The sequence below is a fragment of the Phyllopteryx taeniolatus genome, chromosome 20 (genome assembly GCF_024500385.1).
Source record: "Phyllopteryx taeniolatus isolate TA_2022b chromosome 20, UOR_Ptae_1.2, whole genome shotgun sequence".
NCBI lineage: Eukaryota > Metazoa > Chordata > Actinopteri > Syngnathiformes > Syngnathidae > Phyllopteryx > Phyllopteryx taeniolatus.
Window position 1 is genome coordinate 7412769 of NC_084521.1, and position 27063 is coordinate 7439831.

At 41.4% G+C, this 27063-nt stretch overlaps 2 protein-coding genes across 4 annotated transcripts in view; one reads left to right on the plus strand and one right to left on the minus strand.

Moving 5' to 3' along the window:
- Nucleotides 1–1237: 1237 nt before the first annotated feature.
- Nucleotides 1238–11489, plus strand: LOC133470059 (xin actin-binding repeat-containing protein 1). Of its 3 annotated transcripts, XM_061757924.1 has the most exons (8): nt 1238–1719; nt 2758–2937; nt 3016–3094; nt 3166–3516; nt 3738–3816; nt 6205–6350; nt 6589–6636; nt 6926–11489. In XM_061757924.1, exons 2-8 carry the CDS (start codon nt 2810–2812, stop codon nt 11351–11353), a joined length of 5259 nt encoding a protein of 1752 aa, XP_061613908.1. In that variant the 5' UTR covers nt 1238–1719; nt 2758–2809; the 3' UTR covers nt 11354–11489. The 3 variants fall into 3 exon arrangements, with proteins under 3 accessions (XP_061613908.1, XP_061613911.1, XP_061613912.1); XM_061757927.1 differs by lacking the exons at nt 1238–1719; nt 2758–2937; nt 3016–3094; nt 3166–3516; nt 3738–3816 and adding an exon at nt 4497–5119; XM_061757928.1 differs by lacking the exons at nt 1238–1719; nt 2758–2937; nt 3016–3094; ... (2 more) ...; nt 6205–6350; nt 6589–6636 and adding an exon at nt 6643–6820.
- A 2015-nt stretch (nt 11490–13504) lies between these two features.
- map3k22 (mitogen-activated protein kinase kinase kinase 22) overlaps nt 13505–27063 on the minus strand; it is a 48435-nt gene continuing 34876 nt past the window's right edge. The window contains exons 12-18 of the mRNA XM_061757931.1: nt 24291–24362; nt 23544–23714; nt 22370–22518; nt 21349–21480; nt 19852–19981; nt 17846–18023; nt 13505–16521 (exon numbers count right to left, since the gene is read on the minus strand). Of these exons, the coding sequence (XP_061613915.1) occupies nt 16284–16521; nt 17846–18023; nt 19852–19981; nt 21349–21480; nt 22370–22518; nt 23544–23714; nt 24291–24362 (1070 nt within the window). The 3' untranslated portion in view covers nt 13505–16283. The remainder of the gene's footprint in view (nt 16522–17845; nt 18024–19851; nt 19982–21348; nt 21481–22369; nt 22519–23543; nt 23715–24290; nt 24363–27063) is intronic.

The following is a 27063-nucleotide window of genomic DNA, read 5'->3' on the forward strand; positions in this document are numbered from 1 at the left end:
TCAAAAGAAGCGACGAGTGACACTGATTGCAGTCAGTTATCTTCTTCATTGCTGCTATCTTCAAGATAGATTGCGACTAACATCAGCAAAGGCTTCCTCGTGCAATCTGCCGACCAGGGGCCTCATGCACAAAAGGTGCGTACGCACAAAAACGTGGCGTCAAAGTTCAGATGTATCAAGAGGGACATGACCGTGGAAATGTGCGGCGCCTCACGCCAACTGCGTGGCTGGCGTACGCACGTTTCTGCAGCTTTTGGTGCTTTGGCGACACTTAGCGGTGATGCTGGGAAACTGCTCTCATAAATCTGCACACCAGAGACACGTGAATAATTAGCACTGATGAACAATTCGTGCCCGGCAACATTTGATTTCAACAATGCAATTGAGGCAAGGACTCATCATTAATTTGTTAACCAGCGTATTTAATGAACCACTGATATTGGTGAGGACACCTTTTAATCAGCATCCCAGGTGCAGGGTTCATTTAAATATGATTTGCATATTCAAATATGGGCGTGGACAGGGAGGAGTCGGCTACTCCAACATGTGCGATCATTTCCACGTTGATTGGAATGTACGAAGGAAATGTGCTTGGATTCATGAGTACGCAGAGTTTCATACATCTAAATATTTTTGTGCTTACGACGTTTTCTGGATTTGAGCGTACGCCATGTTTTAGGAGGAAATCCATGCAAGTCTTTGTACATGAGGCCCCTGGTCACTAACACCAATCTCACCGATGAGTTTCATGACATCAAGTATTTTAGTATTAAGTGTAATATAATATATAAGTATTTTCCACCCCCTTTCAAGCACAATCAAAGCTATAGTTGCAGCGAGTGAACGAGAAATCATGGGCGCAGACACGTTTGAGGACGTACTTGATGAGTAAGTGATGATGTAAATATGTATGGGCTCGTGACTGACTTCAGTGACGCTAGGTGCAGTAAAATGAGCACAGCACTTGTCGTTTTCTGAAATAAATCCTTTATTTTTTGATGTGTTTTACATAGGAGTATAGTGTATGAAGTGATGTTTCCATGTGTAAATGATTTTATTGCCTTTATGGGCTACGGATCGTGCACACTCGCCGACAAGATCCAGCCTCCTTTTACACATGCACTCGCTGGCGATATCCAGCCAGCTGTTAACGCATACACTTGCCGGCGAGATGACGAAAGCCAGCCAAACAAGCAATACTAAAGAGACCGGCAAACGCCGGCCGGAACAGTGGGCGGAATGTGCACAGTTAGCCACTGAGATCCAGCTTGCTGTTACGCATACACCTCCTGGCGAGATGACGAAACCCAGCCGGCCTTGACGAGAAGAATGCTCACACACATGCGAGGGAGATCCAGCCCACTGTTAATTTACATGCACAGACAGGCACATTGGGTGTTGTTATCTTGTACAGTAAATTATTCACTATATAACCGACTCACCGTATGAAACAAGTACACATTCAAGTACGTATGTGCTCTACTTGGTGTTGGGGATTTTCTATTTGCTACTGTAATAGGTCAGCCCAAACCTTCCAATAATCATCTGACCAGCTGAAGCACAAAATTAATATCCTCGTGAGAGATTTTGATGCCATCATGAGTAGAAATGACTTTAACACAGTCAGCGCTTGTGAGGACTTTGGTCTTAGTCCACTAGTCTTGTGACGCTACGGAAGGGATTCAGATCGACTCGAGGAGTAGAGTGACATCGCCAAAGGTAAAGATTCTTTAATAACTGACCATTTAATCGGAGCAAAAAAAAAAAAAACATTTATATGGAGCGTAACAAATAATATCAAATATGACCTGGGCAACTATGCTAATAGGCTAACAATATGCTATCAGAATAAAGGTACAGATTTGGATAAGGGTACGGACCGTTCGAGTAACACTTACTGTACCCCTAAGGCTGGATTTACGCTCCATGGTTCAAGTGATACGATCAAATTCAAACTTTTTGCTGTCAAGTTTCACAATTGGGATATGCGTCTGGCAGTTTCAGTAGAAAAAAATAAAAACTCACGTAATTGGATATCTTCAGATGGCAATCAGGCTGCAGAAATGTGCATAAAAAATGGAGACGTTTTGGATATCTGCCAATTTGGGTGAGTACAAATGCACAGATCAGCTATATCCTGTCAATGCCGTCTCGACGTAATCAAACTACACCGATTGCAGATGTATACACACTAGGTTGAACCGATTAGTCAACTTTACTACCCCACATCGACATTTACCACTTGAAGATGACCAATAACTAATCACCTGTTTTTAGCATCTCGTCTTCCAATCGGTCAATTTACAGATGACTTTTGACTTGCCTGTCTGCTGCCATCGCTGGATTATCATGCTTTGTGGAGTAGCAAAACGTCCTACCAACAAGGCAGTAGTCTTCATATGTCTGCGTGTGTGAAAATAAGATGGTTGTGGTCGAGCGTAACAGTCAGCTTCGCTAGCTTCGACTATTCCGATCACCGCGAGTCATAAGAGATGCGTGTTGACGTTTGTGCGGTTAGTTACGTGCAATTTAGGGATTAGGCACGCAGGTTGTTTCATGTGTTCTGTGACTGTAAACAGCCATATCAAATATGTATTACTCGAAATGTACATGGACGTCGTAAACCATTTGGATACAGGCATGACTCGGAATTGGGCACTAAGTTGTGTAGTGTAAATCCAGCCTAATAACACTGCAGGAACCACTTTCTTTTGACAGTCAGGCTGATCAAATGTCACTTGTCTGTTTAACCATCAGAACACCAGACACACTGGAAAATAGCCCAAAATTGTAGGAGGTTTAATCGACCATGGAAATGAAGAGCATGCTGACGCGTAGCCATTCCCTACGTAGCGTCCACTCATCATACGACAAGCCAGCCAGGATGGATCCCAGGATTCTCAGCAGGACAGTGTCCGTGTCCAAGTTGGTCGAAAGGTGGAGGAAGCACTGCCCTGATGATCTATTTATGTAAACCTTGCCTACATTTTTAATGCTTCCTTATGCCCCAAACAGATTTCAAGCTACAACCGGAGATGCTCACATCACTTCAAAAGAAAATGGTGACACAAAAGCGAAGCCATCCCTTCAAGAGGTTAACTTTTCACTTTGCGACATATTCAGGTCCTTCTGTATAGACTTAACGGAATCTTTTCCTGATGTAAGAATACAGCGACGACTCCACCCATGAACAGTCCACAGGAAAACAAAGCGCCTCAGCTGCAGCCTCCGAAGACCAGAAGCGACAAATGGGAACGTTCTTTGCCTGAAATCAGTTTGAGTCGGAGCAAGTCGATGGGGAACCTTCAAAACAACTCCAACGGGTCAATCGAGTCCCTGAAGGCACATTTTGAGTCAAGAAATAAGCCGGCAAGCAATTTCAAATTGGCAGACGAGGTAAGGCCTTCCAGAGATGCCAAGCCAGTGATGGATGGAGAGATCAAGAAGTTAGCAGAGGAGCAGAAGGCAGTGCATCCCAGCAAGAATGATGCAAAGGAAAGGAATGCTCCACAAAAGGTGAAGAAAGTTACTGAACACACACAAAGAAAGAGAGTAGGGTCGCAAAGGGGAAATTTTAACTTGCTACGAAATTAACTAAAGATTCAAAGTTCCCACACACATCTTTCCTAAAGAGTGGAGGCCGTTATATAATAGCTGCAAAGCGACGTATCAACTCCATATTTTCCTTTCCACTTCTTGGGCAGGTGTGCCAATACTTTTGTACTGTGTCCATTCAGGTGGTGATGCAAACCCAGACAGAAAGAAAGAAAACAATTGGAGGTACCAATGTTGAAAGAACTGTGATCTCTGAAGCCGGTGAGTAGTAGACCAAATTATCATTCCCGCTAAAATGAAAATATTACATAAAATATAATGTAAGTTTCAAATTGGAGGTCACAGCACAGATTGAAGCGAATGGGATTTGCATGTATCAAACACATGCACCCATCCCATTTCGTTTTGTATTACAGTACTATAAAACCATAAACAACACAAATATCTACTCCCAGACTTTGCCCTTAGTTAAACTTTGCACAGATGAACCCTCATTAAAAAAGCACTACATAAAATACATACAACTTATTTTGAACCACTGCATCGCCGAGCTGACAATATTAAGGACAGGGACTGTTCCTGTAAAGCTATTTAGCCTTCTATTTACTATTACAGAGGGTCCTCCGTTTACAAAGGCACCGGCATACAAGGTTACGAACTGTATTTTGCACAGTGGCAAACATGTCGCCGTGCAGCACAAGAAGGCATGCTCAGTTACCACTGTACTTCCTGTTTTTCATACAAATATTTACAGTGATCATGAGTTAGCATAGGTTACTGTTAGACTACATTGGGAGCATAACATATGCTTTTTGTAGCTAAATGCAGCATAACATTATGCGAGAGGGGTGCATTGTGGACGTATTCTCCCTTGCAGAAATTACTTTTCCAGAGGGAGTGTGTGTGTGTGTGGGGGGGGGGGGGGGGGGGGGGGGGGGTGATTTCTTCTTATGGTAAATGTGTGCCTTGACTTAATAAAGGTTGGGAAAACTGGCTTACCAAATGGTCAATTCTGAAAACAAGGCATGAATTACCCACAATTTGGCCTACAATTTTGTTTGGAAGATTGCACTGGTATCAAGGATGTCCATCATTATCACTCTTTCTACCTTCAATGCATAAGGAATATTGAGGAATGTCCACCATATTATCTACACAGTCTAATATTTAGGATCTGGTCTGTTTTCTATAAGTAGCTCGGTCAAATCGAGTGCTGTCCTCATGTTACTGGTAGAAAACCTAAACAACTCGCCTGGTGCACATTCCCTAGAAAGCGGAGTGTGACTGTGGGTCAAAGTAGCTGGTGGCATGAATGAAAAGGGGAAGGGGGTGACTTTGCAAGAGCCAGTGACTGACTCCAACTGGCGCAAATGTGGTGGAGCACTCCGGCATGGGACGGAAATAGTCGCTGTACTAACCCGGGAATAAGTGCAACGGTGGGTGTGCGGCGGTGTCAGCTGTCACTAGGGCAGGAGTGCCAGATAGCTCGTGAGCGCGGCAAGGACACGAACTGAAAATTACTGAAGGAGACACAGACCGATTTTTAAGGAGCAGCTAGTTGATGGTGAGTACTGATTTGTGTTTAGTTTCTCTGAAGACTGCAAGCAGAATCATCTACTGGATCTTGCATGCCGGTTATACAGCTTCTTGATTAAATAAAACAAACAAAAAAACATTTCTGATGCAGTCATAGGCGACCACTGGGCCTCCACCAATTGGTTATGAAACTGAAATGGGTTCCAATAATAACCAAAGACTGAAATGAAACTGTCAGTCCTAACCTTTCACCATTTATGGCCCATGTAGATTTCATTGCAGTTACAAACACAAAATATGATTGGAAAGATTTGTAAGACGAAAAGGGGAACTAAAGAGCTCCAGACTAAACCCTGATTAATTACAGGGTGTCCTTCGTTTACGATGTCCCTGCCATACGACATTTCGAAGTGAGGAATGGCATTTGGTGGAAGAATAAGTCATTATACATTGCACAAGAAGGCAAACTCTGTTACTGCCGTACTTACTGTTTTCCCTTTAATTTTTTTCACATTTATGGCCTAGAAGTGATTTTCATACAAATATTTACCGTAATTATGAATTTAACACCACGTTAGGTGAGTGATAGGCTATGACGCATTCCAAGTTACATGCAATATGGGTTACTTCGCTGTCATAGGAACGGAACTGCGTCTGAAACAGAGGATCAAGAAGTCTCTCTCCTGGGCCGGAGACAGAGACCTGGTTCTTGTAGGTGAAGGGAACTTGTATTCTTGTATGTTTACTACTGAATGACTTGACTCACCCAAATGTTACAAAAATTGTCATACAGTATTTTAGGTTTTGTCCTGTTTCGGACATAGAAAACAAAAAACAAAAAAAAAATGTTTCCGCTCTTCCGTGCTCAGTCAACAGTGACTTGCCTTTTACTTCCTCGTCAGTATGTGTGTCAGTGGAGTCAGGTAACTCCCCTTACCATCACAAGTGGTATATTATAAACTTTGATGTACAGCCGCTGCTACGTAAAAGCTTCCAAGTGAGTGCAGTAGCAAATCATGACAGCATTGCAAGTTTTATTGTTTTGTCCATTCCACTACGAGATGTCTTACTGCATCTTGCCATCTTACGTGTGAAGTTGTGCTTTATCTGCAGATGAAAAACAGAGGTCAGTCGCCGACTTCAGAGAAAACTCCTTTGTCCAAGAGAGGGAGAAACTGTGTGTTTCTGTCAAAGCTTTGTCTGCGCTCTATCTGTCCAAATTGGCAACTCAGGAAGCAAAGCAGAGAGTTTTAAAACCGGTAACTATCTGAATTTTATCTTTTCTACTTGACTATCCACATAATTTCTACCTTTAATTCATAGTTTTATTACTACTAGTATCTTTACAGGCTTTACTTTAAGGAATTGTGCTGTTGTTCTATTCTGATTTTGGTTGGTCTATTTCAGGATTACGGAATACAATTGTTTTGTTTTATTACCATTAAGTTCAAATGTTGATTAAAAATAGCACTTCGACTATTTTATGTTTCCTACCAGGCACAAGATCAGCCATCTGAAACTGGGAAACAAGTGAAACAAATAAAGGTGAGTTAGCCTTGCACATCATTTTGTAACATAGACTTAATGCATAACATTTGCGGTGTACTGACAAGACAGATGCACGTTGCTTCATCTGTTTGGTTCACATTTGAAGTGCCTTCAGTTGTTTACCGCTTTGGAGTTCGGCTAACAAACTGATGATGTGCATCAATCAGGTGGTATTTGGAAGGTAATACGATCTCATTACCTGAAGCATGTTTTCACACACTGAAGCATGGCATCTTAAGAACCGACTAAGAGTCAAATGATGACTGCATTGCTTTGTTCTTCTAAGATGGCCGAAGAAAACCTACTAAAAAGAGAAGACCACTGTCGGCTAGGACCAGAGGACAACCCTGAGACACAGTCACAACAATTCTTGCTATCCCAAACGTGCAAAGAAAGGCTGTACCAACAGCGGCAAAAATGTGAGCTGAGAAGACTCCTGAAGCACACGCACCCCGAGCTGAAGATGCTGGATGAGGTCGTAGACGAGGAGCTTGCCGAGGTCTTGAGCTCGGAGACGGAGGTGACAGCTGATGAAACAGGATATGAGGGAGAGGTCCGCTCCAGACGGCTGATATTCGAGAACTGTTCCCAGAGTGATAAAGTGTCAGTTTACACCCCCAGGATGCATATGACTGAGGAAATAGTCGAAAAAGGCAACATCAGTAAAACATCAGCTGTTTTTGAGCACCCGGACAAGAGGCCTTCTGTTGACCAAACAGTGGCCTCAAGTCCCAAGCCCACAAAAGAGTGTGAGGAGGATGTTATCAGAATAGATGTCCAGGCAACCAGAAAGATATTTGAGAGTCCGTGTGTGGATACACCCCAGTCAAGTCCAGATAACGTTCAGGGTAAGGTTGTCACTCCTGGTGCTTTGACTGGCTTAGTCCAAAAACAAGGGAGGGAGAAATGTGACCACCAGAATCTACAGCACCAAGAAAAATCCAGCAATGTGAATTGGACAGAACAACCCAAACAAAGGCTCTGCGATTTTAATCATAGCACAGTGAAGGTAGATGATGAATCATCCAGTCTTGAAGTTAAAGAAGAACATAAGGACAGTATAAAAACCAGGGCATCTCTTATGCAAAACAATCCATTCATATCTAAAAACATAGAACATTTCTATGCCCATATGGCAAACCCCAAAATAACAGCAGATGATGACTGTGCCGCCAAGGTCAAGAATAAAGCCCATTTGTTTGAATCCATGCCATTTGACAAAATCAGACATCAAAACAAGGACGAAGTGGAGACAATGGTAGAGACACTCAAGGAATCACTGAGCTCTCTTCATCACTTTAACGTCATTCATGCAGATGGCTCGATCATCGAGGTGAACGAGACCATGCGAGCTAAAAAGGCCAAGTACGCATTATCAGAGAGTGGAGCCGAGATCACTTATAATGAGGTGTCTGAAGGTAATTTTCAAAATCTCATACTCCGTGTGCTACCACGAGCAAACCTAAAGCCTCAGGTCACTTACTTAACGGAGGCCTGTAGTGGAGTCATTAAAAGAACATTGGTCAACGTACCCGTACACCCGCATCAGTTCACTGGTAGGCAGGACACAGAGTGTAACACTGCCAATGTGGTTCAACTTGTGGAGGATATTCTTAATCAAGACAACTCTCTGAGGAAAGGAGCGATTATCCAGGAGGCCTCTGACAAATCTGCAGACATTATTGTTTACTCCCTCCACAAGTATTTAGATGAGGAAGACGTGAGACGATATTGTCCTCGAGAGTATTTGGCAAGAACGAATGAAAGAATATCACCCCTAATCTCTCCAGACAGCATCTGTCAAGAATCAGTCAGCCCTGAAGTGACAATGAAGCGATTTAAGAGTTGTATCGAAAAGGGCGACTTGGAGGATCTGAAAACTCTTCAGGCAAAGTCAGTGGTTGAAGAACAGGAAGTTCCTCTTAAACAGATGATGGGACAATGCACTGATACTGATCCTGAACAGAGAGGTGATCTTGCAGATGAGGGTACTCCAGAGTGGGCACCGGTGGACATAAAGAGACTGAGAAACATTTTCTCTGGAGATCAAATCCAAAGCCAGTCCAATAAAATTGCCAATAAAGATCTTTCTAGTTCAACCACTATGTTAAAGTCTTTCACAAGACAAAATGTGACCCTTGATAATATTCACCCATCTCCAGTGAATTACTGTGATGTTCCCACTGAAAGACGAGCTCGAGATAAAATGGTCGCGTGTGACAGCCAAGCTCATGAAGAATCAAAGGATTCCCTCAGTCTCGTACAATCTGAGAATCAGTGTAGGGACCGAGTTGTCCAGGCTGAATCAATCGAGGTTGTAGATGATAATAATGATGAAGAAATTTCAAAAATCCAAAATGCGATCCATTGCCTCCAAGAAGCCACAATGGAAGCGCGATTGTTACACCATTTATCTCAAGAAAAACAGAAAAACAAATCGATACAATCTATTGAGCGACCAATTATCTCAGCACAAGATATCAATTCACAGGTAATACACCAGGAACCCAACACATCGCCCCGTAACAGTGGAAAATCAGAGGAAATGTGTTTGAGGATCAATTCAGTCCCAGATATTAAACATGAAACTGAGTGCCTTAATCAAATTGTTTCAGAGGAAATCCACACAGCTACAAGCAATAAAAACATAAATAGCACAGAGGAGGTCCCGGTACAACATTTTCAAGCTGCTGTGCTTTCTCCAGATAGTTCAGAAAAACAACATGGGGAAGAGGAAATTGTCTTTCAGGGTAAACTCAAATCAGCATTGGATTCCTTAGCGAGGTCCAACATTAATGTCACCAGAGGAGATTTCAAAGCAGCTATGATATACCGGAACTCCTCAAAACCTTCCAAAGAAATAGTGAAAAATGTAGCAGTTTTTCCTGATAAGGCAATCAACCAAGATGTTTGTGCTATGGCATCCCAAACTCAAGTGTGTCCGAACAAGGTCATCGAAGCGGGAACAAGTACTGCGAATGCAAAGTCAATCAGCACTGCGCCGCAGAAAAGTAGAAGACCTGTTGGACCAAAGCCAACCATCCCTCCAAAGCCTGATCATTTGAAAATCAAACTACAAAAAAACCATTCAAACAACACAGAAAACTCATTAAAGCTATTAATAGACAAAAATTATACAGATACTGCCAAACGAACTGAAATTATGTCTAAAATAAACACTGGTTTAGAGTCAGAACATGATGTAGTGAGCCACAGAAGGTTGGGTGAAGGATTACAAAACCCTCAGGATTTTCCCAAAGAACAACTCCATGGCTCACTTATCCCCATGGGTAAAAATGACAAAGACAACCTGCAAGGAGAGATAAAGGAACCAGCCCAGCGGAAAGTCTCCCAGGACATCCTGATTAAAGAAAAGATGACTGAAACAGAGGAAGCCCATTTAGATTTCAAAGAGGCATGCAAAAAATTTGGGAGTACAAATGATCTTCCAAAAAATAGACCTCTTATTAAACCCAAAAGAGTGAAAATAGCTCAATGTGACAATCAAATGTCACCCATTCCTGCACAGGTAGGTGCAGAACCACAACCTCCGTTATTCTGTGCAGTAATCCAAGGCAACAAAAAAGATGCTAAAGATGAGCAAGAAATTAAACAGGAAGGCAAGTTCGAGTTGAGGGCAAAGAAGGGAAGGACGGAGACGGAGGATGAACGCCGTCAGCGTCTGTCGGTCCACATGGACGAGATCTTGCGGGGCAACACCGAGGCTGCCATGGAGATTTTCGACAACTTGCGAAAGCAAGAGGAGCTGCGGGGCATCCTCAGTCGAGTTGAAGAGATCGGGGAGGACACGAGCAAGGTTGACGTGAGGTCGCTGCGAAAAGTGTTCGAGAACGTCCCCGACTGGGTGGTACCCTCAAACAAAAAGAAGCTAAAGCAAGCGAAAGCAGAACACAAAGAGGAGACAAAGACGCCATTAGCAACAGCGAGTAAGTCCTCGATGGCACAAGTTTTTGGAGATCTCGAAAGAGCCAGTGAGGAAATTATGACTCTTAAAGAACAGACGTTAGCACGGCTTGTTGACATTGAGGAAGCCATCAAGAAGGCGCTTTATTCTGTCTCTGCTTTAAAATCAGAGTCTGATATTACTGGTCTATCATGCCTGTTCAAGGAGTCGTTAGGAAGTGTGCAACGATCCCCAGCGTCTGGTAACATTAGCAGAATAAGCATCGGCTCAGGCAAAATGGCATCCCTGCAGATAAAAGAAGACCCCACAGCTCCACCTGGTGGCCAGAATGCAAGCGCTGAAAGAACCCCAAAGTTCAGAGAAGGTCCTCAATGTACACCGGCTTTCATCTCTATCCAGTCAGCTTCAGACAAACCAGAACTTCTGCCCAAAGAGACTACAATCTGCCCAACTTGCCAGCACAGCCCAGAGAAATTCCGCTCGGCCAAACTGCTTCAGTGCAACGGCCCTGCTCTAAACAGAGAAGAGCCCGCTGACTGCTTCCCGCAACGAGAGATCAGTGTACTCGAGGTACAAACGGACCTGGAGGGGAGCAGAATCTTGGGCACAAAGACAGTCACAGAAAACTACGAGAGGACGGACACCCACGGCAACAGGATTTACTCTTCGACCACCACCGTTGTCACCACTCAGCCGGAAACCAAAACGTCTACCACAGATCTCAAGCCAGCTTTGCATCAGCTCGCTACATACCCGGAGGTTCTGCTGCCTGTTAACCAAAATCCGTAATGCGAGAACACTACTTTTCTAGGTGATTTCTTACCATTTACGATGACTGTTGTGTACAGAATTTTTGTTGGGTTTCATATTGATGTTGGGATGCACTGCTGTTGTTTTTAGACAAATACAGATGATTGGTTTTCAACTGCCTGTCTCACTTGTCTCATCAGTTCCAACCGATTCGCCAAGAGACATGCTCGGCCTGTTTGAAGCCGGTTTATCCCATGGAAAAAATGAGCGCAGACAAATACGTTTTTCACAAAAGTTGCTTCTGCTGTAAAAAGTGCAAGAAAACACTGAGGTGAGACGTCGGAAACCATTGACAAAATCAATCGTAAAACCAATCGCCAGCAATGCCGGCCGAACAAAATAGAGCTTGCATAGGAACTTTCTAACAATTATAAATGTGATTCTTCAATGAGGGCTGGGCATTTGATTAAATTTCCTTGAATGATTATAGGGGAAACTATAATTGGGTGTTGAATCATGTCGTATTTTACATTATTGTCCTCATTTGATCGTTAAAATGCAGGGAAAGCCACGGGAGTCAACAAGTTACGTTTACAATGGTGACGGTGCGCTCAAGGCTAAAAGTAGTTTCCTGGTTGTTTCATAAACAACACATTTCAGCAACCATATCTTAGCTGTAATTAAATTTTTTATTTTTTTTAAATTACATTGTTAGCTCTTTCCTTCTCTTCCAATTAACCCATAAGAAAAATGACAAGGAACTACTAAACATAAAACAGGGATATAATTGCAACCTGGCAGCACAGTGCAATAGTGGTTACCACTTTTGCCTCAAAGTTCTGAGGTTGGCGGTTCCAATTTCAGCTCAAGGCCTTCCTGCGTCGGTTTTCTCTGGGTGCTCTGGCATCCTCCAGCATTTCAAAAACAAGCATTGAAGACTCCAAATTGTCCATTGGTGTGAATATGAATGTGAATGATTGTTTGTCAAGTACCATGCGATTGGCTGCTGACCATGTTACCAGTGAAGCAAAACTGTGCATCAGTCGGCAACTGCGTGACATTATAAAATTGTACTAGTTAACAGCTAGTGCTTCACTAGTATACTGCGCAGGCCATCTAGTGCACAGTTTTGCCTCAATTCAGAATTCAGTATTGGGGGAAAAAATGTCACTAGTAACACAGAGCATCTAGTTCATGGACAAGTCAGCACACTAGTAGGATATACTTTGTTTTCAATGTTCCGAGCAGATAGCGGTGTGCCTGTTGATTTTTGTGGAATCCAAACGACTATGCTAACGATAGCAAAGCTTTATCCTGCTGTTTTTTTTTTTTTTTTTTTTGCATACCGTAACCTTCGACTTGTGCTCAATTCGTAGCATGATCAATTACGCACCTTTACACGGGGAATTCTACTGCGTATTCCACTACCGACAACTGTTCCAAAAGAAAGGGAATTACGACGAGGGCTTTGGACACACTCAGCACAAGAACCGATGGCTTCTCAAGACCTCGCGTGCCGAATCGGAGGCTTAGATAGTTCCTCCTGGTGTGATAACGTGAGTAGACACTAGAACTACACTACACCATATCATTTATCACCGGTAATAACACTCTTCTCGTGCTCTTCTCAGTGGATTGGTGACTGTGACAACGCAAGTAAATCCTGAAGCTGTGCAAGAGGTTCCATAAAATGATTTACATGATATGCTTTACTTTTCGTTTCATCCTCTAAGTAGCGAATTGTAACTTATACTACTGTAAGCTGTAACAGACAAAAGTTTCATCATTATGAAAACAAAAATTAGATTTTCAGTTAGCGACAGTGAGTCAGTTGAAGATTTGATAATCGACTTCATATCCACTGTTAATTTTACGAGAAAGATAATTAAAAAATAAAGTCTCACTGTTGTTTTCAAAAACTTTTTTCAGGTGCACGAGTTTCATCGGTTTGGATAGGGAGAAAATTACACATTCATTGTTAACGTTCTTAAAACAAAAGTCCAGGAGTGCTGGGAAACCTTCCATACGCACCCAGAAATAACCCAAATAAATAAATAATAGCTCATCTGCTGTCACAAAATCAAGTACTGTATTTGCTTATTTTGAGGGCATGTGAGGAGAAATGGGATTCACCATCTTGAAAGTGGAGCGTGGCTTAAAAGCAGTAAAAAAATAATAAGACAAAGAAAGCTGACTTGGACCTTTGTTTTATTAAGTTAAATGTACAAAAGATGAATGATGTGATGCAGTTTGCTTTTTTTTTTTTTTTAATAGGCTTTGTCATTCAGACAAAAACAAAAGCATTTCCCGATCGAAAGCCTCAGAAAGAGACAATCATCCAAACCCTGGTCGAAGTCACATTACAATCTACTGTGGAACACAGTTTATGTCCTTGTGTATTTAGAATGTCATATAAAAGTGCAGAACCATATGTATTTACAGAATATATGTATATGTATGTATATATATATATATATATATATATATATATATATAGTTTTTTTTATCCATATAAAAGAGTTTCAGCAATTCATTGTTCCAAGCATGTAAGGCACAGACAAGGGTAAAATAAAAACATTTGATCATTCCTCCAAAAGTGTCAAACAACCCCACCTCCCCCCCTTTTTTGGGGGGGTGACTTGCTTTGTTTCATATACAGTGTACAAAGTAAAATAAAGGCAATGACGTGATTGAAATTGGACTGCATCAGATTTAGAAGCTGCCATGAACGTAGAACGAGGCTGCGGGGAGAACAAAGAGGAATACTGTTAAAGTAAAAGGGGAGTGCACGCATCCCCTCCTGTGGTAAATAAACAACAACAACACTTGAATGTGCTTCAACATTCTCTTTGGCCACTTGTCAACAGACTGGAATGGATTTGAGGGTACCCCGAACAGGAGGAGTTGCCGGTATTGCTCTGAAAACTTTGTGTGAAACTCTCACGTGTGTAAAAAAAAATATTAGAAAAATATCCGCTGATTATCCGGCATGTCGGGTAAAAAAAAAAATAACGGTGTCCCGATATCAAAAAGTGCAATGTACAATTCTAACGGAGAGTTGGCGGAACCCTCCATTATGTTTAAAAACAAGAAATAAAATAAGACATTCTCGCAGACATTTTCCGCTTCCCGAGTTCGTATCGGAGCCGTAACAGAGGCGGGACAGCGCCCGTGTGGTAAGAGAATGCTGGGGAAGCCCTGTTGTGTTGAAAGCGATCGTCACTGACGTTTGATTGTGGGATGCCGCATAACTGTGTAAAGTTTGGGCAATACCACGCCTGCACTGGGTTCTGTGTACAAGGCACTGGCGGAAAACTGTTCTTCTGTTATGGCAGCAATTTTGCGGGATCTCTGTGTGAAAGAGGCTTCGGTCTGTACAAGCCAGCTTGGGTGGGTATAAAGTCTACCCAGCATTTTTGCAATGCCGTGAAGCTGTGTGAAAGCACATCTGCAATATCCTGACTTCGCTGGGTTCTATGTTGAAGGCACCCCCGGATAAATGCGTTTTCTGTTACGGCTCCGATGTGGGATCTCTATGTGAAAGAGGCCACGGTCTGCTCTGAAAAATAATGATACTGTACTTAATCGTATCAATATCATCTTGATATTGTTACTGTCTGATGTCACACTTATTACCAGGTTGTGAATCTCTTTCAAAATATCGTTTCTGCTTATTATATCGCGCAACGGTGGTATCGCAATACTATCAGTATCATGTCGATTGTAGTGAATATCTCTCATAGACCGACCATCACAGATATTGTTGTATCGTGGTACGTTATCAAGATATCGTATCACGAGTGTACGAAGCAAAAATAGAAATACCAGTGCAGTGAACCCCCGTATTTTGGCGTTTCGGCATGCGGCAATTTGCCTATTAGCGGAAGGAACAATGGTGAAATGTGTTGTGGAGCTTCATTTAGTCAAAAGTAGTGCTTGCCACCTTTTGAGGGTGGCGTCAATTACTTACACATTTTCGATATTCGCGGCAAGGGAACACTGTATTCCGCAATAGTGGGAACAGGGTGAGAAGTTTAAAACCTGACAAACACTTTTCAAAGCTATCGTCTAGTAGCGAGACGTAAAAGGCGGGGTAAAAAACCTATACCGTGACGTATATTGTTAAGTCAATATGAGTATTCGCTTTTTTGACATTGTGAATCTAGCCAATAGAACGATAAAGCTAACCTGCTGTATCCTCAGGCAGTATCACAATAACGTATCATGGCTTTATGCTGCGATAATATAAATATTGATATGAGATGTATCAATATATCAATTATCACTTCATGATACGGATAGTATTACAATATCGTTGTATGGGAGTTAACGCTTATCACCCCAAACAACGATATGTTGTGTGAAGTGCACCTTGATATCTTGTTTCTGTGTGTAAAAGGCAGACAGTGACGTATCGCATCATTATGTCTGGCCCTACATTATTGATATGAACCAAGAATAAAAATTGTTGCTGTCTGATGTCACATTGACTTTTTCATAGGTTGTGAATCTCTTCAACTATATCGATCGGGATACCGACAATATTCAATATCGCGATATATACAGTATCACGATACAGCCACAGCACCATAATCAATTTACTTTGCCACTTCCACCAATGTCGACAATAGGCTGTGTGAAAGCGCATCACAATATCTCACTTTTCTGGGTTTTCTGCGAAAAAGGACACATAATGCCGTATCTCCTGTTACGACTCCAATTAGGTCACTTCGCAGGCTCCAGTCTTATCGTAAGGCTTCGATGACCAAAAACAGGATGACTTTTTTTCTTTTTGCATTGTCATATAAAAGTATCGCCTGCTAACGGAGGCTAATTAGTGGCGTTTACAGTACAACCACAGCCACAGCTGCTCTGATGCTAAGCTAAGCTAGCAAAGTGGCCCCACAAAGCTCTCTGCCGCAAAGTGCTCACTCTAGCGGGGTGTTGGTGTTAGGGGAGGGGTGCCTAGTCATTTAGGGCCAAAGCCGCCTTGGACGAACGGGTGTCCGAGTAGGACGTCGGCAGTGGGCCGCCATTTCTCCTCGACGAAGACCTGGCGTAGGAAGTCCCGGCAGGCGTCAGACACGCCCTCTGGCAATGCGGGCTTGGTGGGCTGCGTGGCGATCTTGAAGATGGCCGCCATGGCCTCGTACTCGGCCCACGGAGGTTTCTGGGTGAGCATTTCCACCACGGTGCACGCCACGCTCCTGAAGGCCACACAGCGAATACATATCACAATATGATCTTGTCCAATACAAAGACAATAGTAAAAATGTTGAAAAGTTACAAGAATTAAGCTGTACAGTTTTAGAAAAATATATGTACTGTATTCCTTTAAATCAGTATTTGTTTCCTTGTAATATTAAAAAAACAAATCTGTGTATTTTCATAATACTACAATTTTAGTCTTTCAAAATTACAATTTTCTAATGAATGCATTCCTTAAATTTTTATTCATGAAATAGTAAACACATTTTAAACTTAATTATCATAATAAAACAACTTTGTTTTTACAACTTATTACAAAGCTATCCTTGTAAATTGACTTTTACATTACTTTTTTATTGTAATATTAAAATTTTCTTATGATCCTTGTAAGATTTCTTTTTAAATTCTTTTGCTCTTAATTTTACGAGAAATGTTTTTGTAATATTACTAGAATATCCTTAATTTTTTTTCTTGTAATATTTATTTCAAATTCTTGTAAAATTACATTACTCTCATAATACTATGAGTTATTCCTGTAAAAGTACATAGTATTCTGGCAATAGGTAGTAAACCTTTTTTCTGATAAAATAATATTTTAAATATTTATTTAATGATAAAAAGGTGTAATAGTATGAGAATAAAGTTGCACTTTTTAAAGGAAAAATTGTGAAATATTAAATGGCAAAATACATTTTTTATTACTAAATTTGTTTCCCATAATATTCCTTATTTTTGTAACAGTACTAATTTATTCCTGCAATATTACAACCTTTCATGCCAAATTACATTTTCATTTTTGTAATTTTTCCAAGACAAAAATGTGAATCGGAATATTGCAAGAATTGCTTTGGTTGCCAGTCTATGGAAGGGCACAGATGGAAAAAAAATAACACTCACATTTGCACCTGTGAACAATGTAGAGTCTTCAATGACCCTAACATGCATGTTTTTTGAATGTAAAACTTTACAGGGCCGATGTGTAGGATTTAAAAAAGGCACCGGACAGCAGAGGGCGCACTACTCCCTTCTCAAAGCCTATGCACCCACTACTAGTCAAAACACTGCCATTAATTTGAAACCAAGCAAGGGGGGGTGGGGCGGTCGGGAAATCAACCAAGCAGCAATACATTTCATTTTAAAAATAATATTTTCCAATGCCAATACTCGTTTTTTGGTACATTTATTTCAATTTTCTATCCCAAAATTTAATGGCAGTTTTACGGCTATATACTTTTGTGAAGTGGGAGGAATCTGTATGGAAGTATACCTGTGCTAGATTCAAATCCAGAACCTCTGGAGGCAGACATGCTAACCACTTCTTACCAGACGTCGGCCTTGCGTCCGTATCCCTCGCCGTTGATGACTTCTGGGCTCATCCAGTAGGGAGTGCCGGTGACAGACTTGATGCCCGTGCCGGACATACAGATGGTCTGGATGCGTTTGCTGGCCCCGAAGTCTCCCAGTTTTACGTTACCGGAGGAGTCCCTCAGGATGTTGGCACCTTGGTGGGAGGAAAGACGAACCAGGTCGGCGGTGGATTAGTCTCATTAACAGTCTCATCCATAACATTTTACCTCTACCAAGAAGGTTCATTAATGCTTACATTCAATTCTTTTATTTCTCAGTCAATTTTACAATGGAATATAAAGTACTAAAAGGCAACTCAATTGTAAAAGAAGAGGAAAAACGTTGCATAGGTATAAGAACAAACTTGTTATATTACAAGAGTAAAGTTGTAACACTATGAGAATAGTTCTACTATTCTACTATGATAAAAAAAAAGTAATAAAATCATGAGAGTAAAGTTGTAGAGTTATGAGAATAAAGTTGAAATTTCTGAGAAGTCATAATACTAAAAGAATGATGTCTTAATGTTATGAAAATAAAGTTGTAATTGTTAGAAGAATAAAGTTGTATTACTGTAAGAATACATTTCTAAAGTTATATTTAAGTTGCAAAATTCCGAGAGTCATAAAGTTACAAGAAAAAAAGTTTCAATAATAAAGTCGTGAAGTTACGAAAAACAAATAAAAAAAAAAAAAACTTTCTAAGAATAAAATTGCAAAATTATAAGAATAAGATGGAAAAGTTGTGGCAATACTGTTCTAAAACTAAGATAATAAAGTTAAATGGTTACAAGAACGCGGCACGGTGACCGACTAGTTAGAGCGTCTGCCTCACAGTTCTGAGGACCGGGGTTCAATCCCCGGCCCCGCCTGTGTGGAGTTTGCATGTTCTCCCCGTGCTTGCGTGGGTTTTCTCCGGGCACACCGGTTTCCTCCCACATCCCAAAAACATGCATGTTAGGTTAATTGACAACTCTAAATTGCCCGTAGGTGTGAATGTGAGTGCGAATGGTTGTTTGTTTGTATGTGCCCTGCGATTGGCTGGCAACCAGTTCAGGGTGTACCCCGCCTCCTGCCCGATGATAGCTGGGATAGGCTCCAGCACAACCGCGACCCTAGTGAGGAGAAGCAGCTCAGAAAATGGATGGATGGATGGTTACAAGAACAAAGTTGTAAAGTTAGGATAATAAGGTGATAAAGTTACAACAATTAAGTTGTACTGTTACAAGAATAGTGTGGTAAAATTACATGAACAACGTTGGAAAGTTGTGAGAATAAAGTTGTAATGTTGCGAGAATAAAGCCGTGAAGTTATGAAAAGGAAGTCACAGTTACAAGAAAAAAGACATAGTTACATGAATGAAGTGTAAAATTACAGGAATAATGCTGTAAAGTTGTGAGAATCAGTTGAAAAGTAATGAAAAGGAAGTCAGTCAAAAAAAAAAATCAGCGTTACAAGAATAAAGTAATGTTACAAGAATACAGTCGTAAAGATGAGAAAAAAGTTATCTTGCAGGAATAAAGTAATGAAGTTACAAAAATAAATTTGCCATGGTACAAAGAATAAAGTGTATAGTTATGAGAATAAGATTGAGGAAAAAGCTCTAAACTTACAAAAATAAAGTCATACAAGAATAAAGTTGCTACATTACAAAAATAAAGTAAACTTGAAAAATTTGAAGCCAATCAATCAATCTTGTCCCCTGCCAGAAAAGTAAAGTGTACGTGCTTAGAACAAGTATTGTGTTGCATTTCTAAGTGGAAAAATCCCAGCCACACATACGCTCAAACGGGCCACCCGCTATCTTCTTTTTCCAGGCCAGACGCAACATTTCAAGTCAAGTGACTCAAAGCGCTTCTAAACCGCTAAACCAAAAAATTTCACATCCGGCGTGGGACTTTTTTTTTTTTTTAGACACGGACGAGCTCCAGAAGCCAATTTTCCAAGCGGAAAATGTGGGAAAATGTGTCTCTTTCTTTTTACCTTTGATGTCTCTGTGGACGATCATGTTGCTATGCAGGTAGGAGACGCCCTGCAGGATCTGCCGGCTGTATCGCCTCGTCACCTTCTCCGTCAAAGCCCCGTAGGCCTTCAGCTGGTCCTTGATCGAACCCTGAGCACATCCAAAGACCGGAGGAAGAGGAAGAGAAATGCATGAGCCCAGGAGTGTTATTAGAAGATGATCTTTGAATGTGTGCTTGGAAAGTTCTAACGGAAATAGATTTACACTGTTTGGTATGAGAGGAGCCTCTCAAAAGTTATAAGATGTGAATGAATAAGTACGTGGGTAAGTTACTTAAAGTAACTGCAGATGGGAGGGGGAGGTGTCGAAAAAAGGCTCTTAATGACCTAAACCAAGGAGGGTATTTCTTTCATTTGTATGTGGATTTTAAAAAGGAGTGTTTAGCACTGAGTCGTAATATAATGAAGTTGAAGTCGTAATAATGATGGAATAAAATCGGATTATTATGACGTTAATGTCAGTGAGAAAATATAAAATCGTAAAGTTACGAGAATAACGTAATATTACGATAAAGCTGATAAGAGAATAAAGCTATAATAGTACGAGAAAAAAAGTTGTGATAAAGCTGAAATATTACAAAGATAAAGTCACTAAGTTACAAAAAGATGTGAAGTTACAAGAATCAAGATTTTAAATTATTATTATATTATTATTATGAGAAGTCATAATACTACAGAAATAAAGTTGCAAAGGGATTAAAGTTTGATATTAAAACTTCATTCTTGTAATATTATAAGACTATACATGTACTAATTTCATAATTTTACAGGTTTATGACCGTAATATTATGGCTTTATTGTTGTAACTTTACAACTTTTACGTCTTTTTACAATTTATTTTCCTCAAAATCCACTGACAAATGAAGGAAATAGACAATAGTCAATCCTTCTTGGTGGAAGTAACCATGACATAAAAAACAAAATTTTGCATTATTTCATGCACCCGCCAAGCACTTTTCATGTCTTCGGCCCATTTATTTTTCATAGCACTTGTCCTGGAGCCTATCTCTGCTGACTTTAAGGTAGACCATGGACTGGTCACCAGTCAATCCTGAGCCGAGATTCAAACCCAGAACCTCAGAACTGTGAGGCAGATGTTTTCATCACTAGTTCACAGTGCTGCCCCTTTTGACATCTTAGCCGTTAAAATATCGCACATAAAGGAGTGGTGGGGGTGTTATCGCCTTGTCTGGCAGCACACTGCAGTGTAAATGTCGAGATGGGTGATAAAAATGGTGCCGCGGGAAACATTAAAAACAGGCAGAAGGATAGTATTCCTCTTTCTTTGGGAAAAATAATCCCATAAAGCGAGTAATTGGGCTGACTTAAAGTACGTTTGAGGAAGGCCGCTGACATTTCCGCCAGCGTCTCGGGCAGATGTCGACGTAAATGACATTTTACCTCTGGAATTACGACGTCTTTTTTTTTTTTTTTTTTTTTTTTTATAAATCTACGCACCCCGGGCATGAACTCCACAAAGATAGTGAGCTTCCTCTGCTCCATGTCCCGCAGGCAGCCGTAGTACTGCACGATCCTCTCGTGACGCAGGTTCTTCAGCAGCTGGATCTCACACTCCAGAGCGTTCACTTCCTACACACACAAAAATTTATTCACAGTAGAATGAGGGTGATACATTCCATACCCCTAAACTGCAGTATAATAACATAGAATATGTTCCTGTGATTTATTATTGCATGCTCATTCTGTATGTGTTGCTGTTCCGCGTATAATAAAATAGCAGTTGCTTGAAGGTTTAGATTTACTTTGACATCTATGCTAATTTCGGTTAGCCCGTCTATGGAATTTCATATTATATGTTCGCATTCCGCTAGTAGACTTGTTAGAAGAAATTATATGGTTTAGTTTAAATGTTTTAATAGAGCGGTGGAAAGATTTTCATCTAATGCTTGTGGGTCTGAAACGTATCCCCTGCAATAAACGGGGGTTCAGTGTACTGTAAAACCCCAAAAAACGATAGCAGACAAGAAATTATGTGCAACAACAACAACATAAAAAACATTTGCAATGTAGCGGGGTGAGCGCTAGTTGAAGTATAGTGTGGGAAAACTGACAAAGAAAACCTCTTTGGAAAGAGTGCTGGCTGGTCAAAAGAGCATAAATATTGGCTATTTATTTACTTAACTTTAGATGGGGCAGGCATCTGTTTTTGTTCGTTTTTTTTTTCATGCACACATCTTTGGAATTATACAAATGACCGGTATTACAATTGAATGTCACCAAGAGATCTCACAGTTGCCACATCAGAGCCGAGAGTCAAGTGACAATACAACATAGTTCATTGACACCAATGAAGTACTTTCTATTTAGACAATGCTTTGGCACCATCTTGGCATCTTCAGAAAGAGCACAAAAAAGGTGAAATAGTCAACCGTGAATATGTCTGTTTCAACAAATGTATCTTACCAATAGGAGCTGGCAACATGTCTCGTTAATGAGTTCATGTCTTTCCTCCACTCACCTTGCTGGTGTCCTGACAGTCGGGGTCGAAGGGCACCTGCTTGGCAGCCAGCTCACGGCCCGTGTCAGCATCGTAGCACAAGTAGACCTCGCCAAACGCGCCACGCCCCAGCAGCTTTCCCTGCCGCCAGTTGACCGGCGCCCGCGGGGCTGCGGAGAGAACGATGACAATACATTGGTCATGAATACGAGGTAGCTACTCCAGCAGTCAGCCGCTTGCTAGTCGCTGCAGTAGCTAACCATCCCCTAACTAATCGCTGCTGGTGCTATGTGTCAAATACACAGTAACTAGCTAGCTAGTCACTACATGACTAGCCACGAGGGAAGCAGTTGCTCCAGAAGCTAGTCACTCCATTAGGAAGCTGCTAGCTAGGTAGTCATTAGCTAGCTAGCTGCAGAGTAGTCAACACCACAGATATGAAGGTAAGACTAGATATGGCAAAGCACTATAGCAGCCCGGCTAACCAACATGCCCAAAGACAATTCATGAACATTGAAATTAAGACGTAACTTAATAATTTCTCAACCAGTGGTCATAAGGTTGACTTTTATGTCAATGCCAAAGCGTGTGTGATCAAGACAGAACATAAAAAAGTCCCAAAAATATTTTTACCAATGAAAGGTTATTCTATTCTTTCTAACCAGTTCTTTTGTTGTAATTGTACGGCATTGTACACAACCGCATGAAGCAAAATGTGCCAGCATCCTTGTTCTTTTTTTTTTTTTTGCCGTTCCCATACATGGAATGCGCTGACAAGTTTGCCCTTACTATCTTAGCGTCACCGTAGGCATGCATCTAAAAAAAAGGTGTGTCGTGTCTACCTATGTTGATATCTATTGTCGTCACAGCAAAGCAGAAAATCAGTAGCAAATAGGATGCTAGCTAGTCACTCCAGTAGCTTGCTGCTCACTATGTAGTCCTTCCAGTAGCTTGCTGCTCGCTATGTAGTCCTTCCAGTACCTTGCACTGTTTGCTAGATAGTGGCTCTATTAGTTAGTCGCTGATTGTGACGTATAAAATACTCAGCGAATAGCTAGCTAGTAATTCCAGTAGCTAGTCAACTAGTCACTGCAGTAGCTAGATAAAGCATTCTCAGATTATAGTTTCCTTTTAAGATACAAAAACTATACATTATTGGTAAATGAATGTTTCTTTAATAGAAGAGCAAACTCACACTTGGCCGTGCCACGCTGACAGCTTTTGTCTGCGTTGCGTCCCAGCGTTCTTAGCTCTCCATATTGGAGACCGCCACCACCATCACCATTGTAGCTGCGCGTGCGGCTGGAGGGAACCAATTGGAACAGGTTTTCCTGCGGCATGAAGCTGCGCGGAAGTGTCCTGCGACCTGCGAGAAAAGAAGTATTGGACATATGAACTTTTTTTTTTTCACATGTGGGGATACTGCCGTGCACGTGTTTGCTTTACAGGTGCGTCTCGGCCAAGCTCGGCTTCCCCTCTAAAGGGAAGCCAGGACAGCTGTGTTTTTTAAACATGTTCAGGTTCAACAGAAGGAAATGTAAATCATTGCATGGCTGAGAGGCCCTTTTTAAGATGCTCTTTAAACCCGGGATTCTCTGCTTTTTTCCCTGTGTTAAATACTGCATGCTCTTTCACACAGAGTTTGAGCAAAATTTGCAGCATCAGAGCTGGAAGATTTGGCTTTTTTGCTGCCTTTTCCTTTTACTCAGAACCCAGCAAAGGTCAGATTTTGCCCCCAACTGTGTGGACTTTCACACAGAGAGACAAGAATAGCCCTTTTCACAGTATAGTTACGACTAAAAAACAGGATAGTCTGTTCCTCTGCTGTGTTTTTTATTTGCAAGATCTCTAGTGTGAATGAGCCTTTACACTCGTCCCGATTTAGATTACTCCTAAAGGACGGCAAGAGAGGCTAATTTTAGATGTTTGTCGTTATACTTACGATCGCCATAGTCTTTGGTCCGATTGGGCAATTGGAACTGGCGAGGAAAAGTTCCGCCTTTCCCGTGGCGACCTAAAGGAGGAGACAAAAGCTGGTGTTAATTGAGTTTTATATGGAGGTGACAGAAACAGGAACAGAAATGGCCGCCGGTGTGTTGCGAATGGAGTGACAAGGTAGCTAGCAGCTAGCTAGTAGCGACTCCCTACTGGAGCAACTAGCTACTGGATGTGCTTGGTAGTTAGCTACGGGGGCGACAATCAACTGGAGTGAGTAGGTAGCTAGGGGCTTGTAACTAAAGTGGCAATCTATTGGAGCAAGTAGGTAGCTAGCTGTTACCTACTAGAGCAACAAGCTATTGGAGCGACTAGGTAGCTAGTGGCTAGCTACCAAAGCAAATAGATACTGGAGCGTCTAGCTACTGCAGCAACGATCTAGTTGGCAGCTAACTAGTAAAAAGACAATCTATTGCTACAAGATGGCTAGCTACTGGAGAGACTGATTAGCTAGCAGCTATCTACTGAATCTAGTACTGAGCTAGCAGCTAGCCACTGGAGCAAATAGCTACTAGTGCCACTAATCACTGGAGCAACTAATTACTGGAACAGATATCTACAGGAGCGAATTACTAGCTAGCGGCTAGATTCTGGACTGACAATCAACTGGAGCGACTGCATAGCTAACGGCTAGCCACTGGAGGTAATAACTAGCAAGCCACTAGCTACCTAGTTGCTCTAGCAGATTGTCACATGACTAGCTAGCAGCTATCCAGGTAGCTAGTTGCTCCAGTAGCTTGTGGCTTCAGTAGCTATTTTCTCAAGTAGCTAGACTAAGACACCTATTCATTTGAGATAGTCTAGCCCAGGGGTGGGCCACATCCGGCCCGTTGATCATTTCAATCCGGCCCGCCAAAGATTGGTACAGAAGCGCCCAAAACATATAAAAAAATCATGACTACATTCATTTGACCTTGTCCTGTAATGCCGAGTGGTTCCACTAGGTTGCGCTGTAATGCCCAGTGGTTCCACCAGGCAGTGCAGTAGGTACATTGATACATTGACTTGACTTTGGCTGTTCTGTTTTTACTCTGCTACTGCTCTGAACCCTTCTCAACCATGAGTGGGGGAAAAGAAAAGAAAATTCAACAGTGAGTGCTGAGTGTTGAATATAGAATGTACTACTAAATACCTTTTCACTGAAGTCCGGTCAAAGGCTGTATGTCTAATTTGTTAAGAAACCATTGCGGTATTAAAGGAATATAACATCAGCCTTCACCTTTCTACCAAGCATGCTGATTATGCTAACAGCCAATCAACGCAGGAACTGATGACTACGAGTCAGCGGTTAAAATCAAGCTTGCAGGCTCAGCAAAACACCTTTATCTGACAAACTGCCATCCAAGATTCAGTCACATAAGACCCTGAAACAGCGCCACGGGAGCTGCAGATGGAACTGATTGATCTCCAGTGTGATACTGTCTTAAAAATGTTCAACTCTCAAACTGGATGAGTTTTATGCTTCATTAAGTGCAGACAAATTTCCAAAAATCCAGATGGCGTCACAGAGGATACTGGTGGTGTTTGGCTCTACACGTGCGTGAACAGACTTTTAGTGTGATGAACACCAACAAAACATCCTACAGATCCCAGCTGAGTGATGAACACCTCAGATGTGTTCTGAGAATTGCCACAACAAAACTAACACCAGAAAACAACACTGTTCCCATTAAAAGTAAATCTAAGTATTAACACTACAATGCCTTTATATATATATATATATATATATATATATATATATATATATATATATATATATATATATATATATATATATATATATATATATGTATTTTCACGACCATAGGGCGCACCGTATTAAAAGTCGCAGTCTCAGTTACAGGGTCTATTTCTGTATTTAACACATACATAAGGCGCACCGTATTATTGGGCGCAGGCATGGAAAAACATGACAGCGGGAGCAAAACTGAGTTCAGTTGTACTTTATTGAAGTATTTAACAATGTACTCACGTTATTTTTTTATCAATTCTCATCCACAAATCCATCTAAGACAGAACTAGTAGACATTCCAACAGCTTCTTCCCTCTTGCAATCAACTTCTTGAACAGCTAACTTACAATTCCATTACAACAAGCTGGCAATTTTTTGACTTGAGTTCGTTGTCACATTTCTGTATTATGTATTACTCGTGCACTCACTGTAGTTGTCTCGCCGTGCTGCACTATTTGCATATAGTGGCCACTCATGCCAGAGTAGCATCTGCTCCATTTGCACACTGATTGAGGAGTATCTGTAACATTTGCACAACCATTGACCCAGATTATCGCAGTACTCGTCACTTTAAACCGCATACACTCCTTGAAGTCTCAGTGCCCTTTGCACAATGGTCATTGCACCGGACTATTGCGATATTAGCCATTCGAACTGAGGACTCTGCATCTTTTTGCACAATTGTTGTTTGTTGTTGTTTTTTGTCAATGTCTTTATGTCTCCAAAGTGTTCTGTAAATTGACTGTCTGTTGTACTAGAGCGGCTCCAACTACCGGAGACAAATTCCTTGTGTGTTTTGGACATACTTGGCAAATAAAGATGATTCTGATTCTGATCAAAGTCCTAATGTTCTGTATACGAAATGAATAGCTGGGCAAGTTCTCAATCAAACACGCCAGGTTCGAGTCAGTCACGTTGACGTGGGAAAACCCGAACAACAGTGCAAGCAGACACGTTAGCCCAGCATCCACAACCAATTCACAAATGG

Bases quoted from the DNA above. Each gene is read 5' to 3' on its own strand.
- LOC133470059 (XM_061757924.1), top strand. From the start codon at position 2,810: ATGGAAATGAAGAGCATGCTGACGCGTAGCCATTCCCTACGTAGCGTC. The intron at 2,938-3,015 runs GTGGAGGAAGCA...TGCCCCAAACAG, and splicing joins GTGTCCAAGTTGGTCGAAAG to ATTTCAAGCTACAACCGGAG. The intron at 3,817-6,204 runs GTGAGTAGTAGA...CTTTATCTGCAG, and splicing joins AACTGTGATCTCTGAAGCCG to ATGAAAAACAGAGGTCAGTC.